Source organism: Mustela nigripes, chromosome 8 (assembly GCF_022355385.1).
Source record: "Mustela nigripes isolate SB6536 chromosome 8, MUSNIG.SB6536, whole genome shotgun sequence".
Lineage (NCBI taxonomy): Eukaryota > Metazoa > Chordata > Mammalia > Carnivora > Mustelidae > Mustela > Mustela nigripes.
Window position 1 is genome coordinate 24,339,272 of NC_081564.1, and position 3,303 is coordinate 24,342,574.

Below are 3,303 nucleotides of genomic sequence, written 5' to 3' on the forward strand. Positions count from 1 at the left end.
ACAACATGGAGGCTTAAGTGGGTAGAAGAAGAATAAATGAAACAAGATGGGATTGGGAGGGAGACAAACCATAAGTGAATCTTAATCTCACAAAACAAACTGAGGGTTGCCGGGGGCAGGGGGTTTGGGAGAAGGGGGTGGGATTATGGACATTGGGGAGGGTATGTGATTTGGTGAGTGCTGTGAAGTGTGTAAACCTGGTGATTCACAGACCTGTACCCCTGGGGATAAAATATATGTTTATCAAAAATAAAAAATTAAAATAAAGAAAAAAAACAAAAAACAAAAAAAGAAAGAAACAAAAAAAAATAAAAAAAAATAAAAAGACGAATGAAGACCCATATTTTTGAAATTATATGAAACTCAAGTTTCAATGTTCATGAATAGTTTTATGGGGACACAGCTGGGCTTATTGGATTTACATATTCACCCTGGCTGTTTCTGTCCTGCAACAGCAGAAACAACACTGTGTGACTGCAATGGACTGTATGGCTCAAAACTCTAAAATACTTACAGTCTGGCACTTTACAGAGAACATTACAGAGAACTTTGCAGGGGAACATTAATTTATCCACCCAGATACTCTGGGTTGAGACTGTTCCTGGACAAGAACTGCCAGACCTCCTGTTGGCCCCCTCACTCATCCTCAAGGACTACAAACGTGGATAGGAGGAAGTTTTTCTTCATTCTCCCAGCTCTAAGGACTCTCTTCTCACCTACTTCTTCTTCCATCCCAATGTCTACTGTGTTTAAGTATCAAAGATAAAGAGAAATCTTGTGAGTAGGCAGGAGCAAGCACGAGTCTTGACAAAACAGAATTGGAATGTGGGACTGCTGCAATGCTCATTCACTCATTCCCATCTTTCCAACCCTTTGTAAAACCACATTTTCTATTCAGACATTTGGATCCAGGGGATGGGATTGATCTCATTGGTGGCTATGGGATTGGTTGAGACTTGAATGTTTCATAAACAGTCTTAAGAAGGTAATGTCTGATTGGACACTTCAGTAACAATTCATCTCAAGCTTGCAGTTGGTCTGCTTCAACCACTCTGGCCAAATCACTTTCCACTCTCCATTTTCATTCCTACAACTTAATCAGCAGATCCATGAAGGAAGAATGTACTGTGCACCCACTGTCTTACCCAACACTCTGCTGACTCTGTATGGATTCAGAAAAGAAGATGGACCTTCTGGTGCAATGGGACTCTTGTCAAGGAGGTCAGACATTAAAAACCCAGCAAGGAAATGATCAACTGGGCAAGAATCAAAGAGGCATCATGATTTACAACATCACAGGGAATACACAACCACTATCATAACTGCATGGATCATAAGGACTAGACAGTCAGGCTAGAATGCAGGGTGAGACATCACAAATGAGGCATGGCTGGAGCTGAACATTGAAGGAGGAAAGCAGAAAGGGGGATGCTCATCCAAACAAGAGGGGCAGCCCTGGTTCAGGATTGGGAACAAAGAAGGAATGTGTTGGGGATGCTAAGGAGCCAAGGCAGAAGATTCTTGATGAGGACCAGGGGAAAAATATGACACAGAGCTGAACTGAATATTCTCAAATGCGACATTACACTTGCTCTCATAATGAGTGACACACTATCATTTGGGGTCAGGGGTTTAGGAAAAGACAGCAGCAAGTAGGCAACAAATGCACATAAGAAACTCAGCATTCCCAGTGTTCTCTTTATTGACTCTAAAACATGGAAACACAGGAAATTTGTCTCTGGGAAACTCTGACCCACTCACCGGCCACCAGGCTATATCTCCACCAGCCAAGAAGAAACCTCCAACGGTGCCCCGGTTGGTCTTCAGCATTGCCTAAGCAGAAGGGAAGACATGTGAGGGCCAAACCACCACAAGATCACCCACGGTGCTATAGATGATCTGGCTAGAGTGTTCATAGTGGTCACTCTTCCAGCACTCTTGAAGAGAAACATTTTCCTATAAACTGTGATATAGCATCAATTTTTAAATTTTTTAAACACAGTAGACAAAATCATAGTTTCATAGAAATAGAAGGACTTTAAAAACCATCTTCCCTAACTCTGTCCCAATTGCCCTGTTTCTTTTCATTTATGAAAGCAATGAGGGGTGACACTAAAGCTGTGCTTGGATATAAATTTCAGCCTTATATTGCTAAAAATTAAGAATGAGCATAAATTAATTAAGCACCCAACTGACTCATTTAGAAAGTGAGCAAAAGAAAAAAAAAAGTAGTGAGATAATAAAAATAACATCTTTATTCATTATACCAGGAGTTGGAGATGCTGAACTGAGTAAGTCCAAACTTCTCACTGCTGGCTTTGTTCAAATGGGTTTGGTAGGAGACTATATTAACTGAATAAACATTATTTATGTCACACAAAAGACAATGATTCTGAAGGAAGGATAATGAAATCTGACAGCTGTTAATGTTCCCTTAGTTTTATCATATTGTCGCACCACACCCCTCCCTCCCTCAGACATTTTAACCATAAGCGTGGTGCCTACCATGAATACCCCATTGGACTCCTACATACCCATAGCCCGACAGCCATCACCACCATGAAATAGATGACAATGACAGAGATGTCAGCAGCATTTTGGATGCGCTCTGACATCTCAGGAGGACCCAGGGTCCCAGTCACAGTGCTGGGGCTTAATGTGCTGGCCATGGCTGCAGGTGATACTTTCCCATCCCAGGGATGGCCCTTTCCTTTTATAAGCTCTGGGTTAATAATCAGCCTTGAGCAGGTGGAGCACACTATCAGAGCCAGCTCCTGGGTATTTGGACCTTTAAACATTTTCTTTGAAGCTCTGAGACCCTGGTTCTCCAGCAGTCAGTGTTGAATTAAGTGGATTGTGGGAATGAGCAGTGAAAGATAAGAAACAGGATAAGAATGGCAGGTAAAGAGTGGGGGGTTCACTAAGTGGAAAGATGGGTTTTTAAGATTGACCAGGTTTTATGAAGATTAAAGAGAGATCATGGGGACAAAGAAGGAAGAAGGACAGAGTGAAGGGGCAAGAAAAGAGCCAAGAGGGACAGGGGTGAGGGTCCTTCATGGGACAGATCATATTCTTCACGGAGGAATATATCTCTTGAAGGTGAGGCTGATTGTGCATTTCATGGGTTCCAGAGTCTCATATTTCTCTGGAACAAGTAATCTAAGTGGGTTTTATATGACACATTAGGACTGTGGTAGCCAATGCAGGAAAGGGAAATTGCTCTACAAGCAGGGCTGTTGTGGGACTGAACCAGAGGTTTTGACAATGAGTGAATCAACCTAAAAGCATGTAATAATGATTCTT

General features: G+C 42.0%; 1 protein-coding gene across 1 annotated transcript in view; it reads right to left on the reverse strand.

Annotated features, from left to right (window-relative positions):
* Positions 1-2,669, reverse strand: part of LOC132023762 (solute carrier family 5 member 4-like) — a 75,042-nt gene extending 72,373 nt beyond the window's left edge. The window contains 2 exon segments of the mRNA XM_059409911.1: positions 1,762-1,833; positions 2,535-2,669. Of these exon segments, the coding sequence (XP_059265894.1) occupies positions 1,762-1,833; positions 2,535-2,669 (207 nt within the window).
* Between the last annotated feature and the right edge of the window lie 634 nt (positions 2,670-3,303).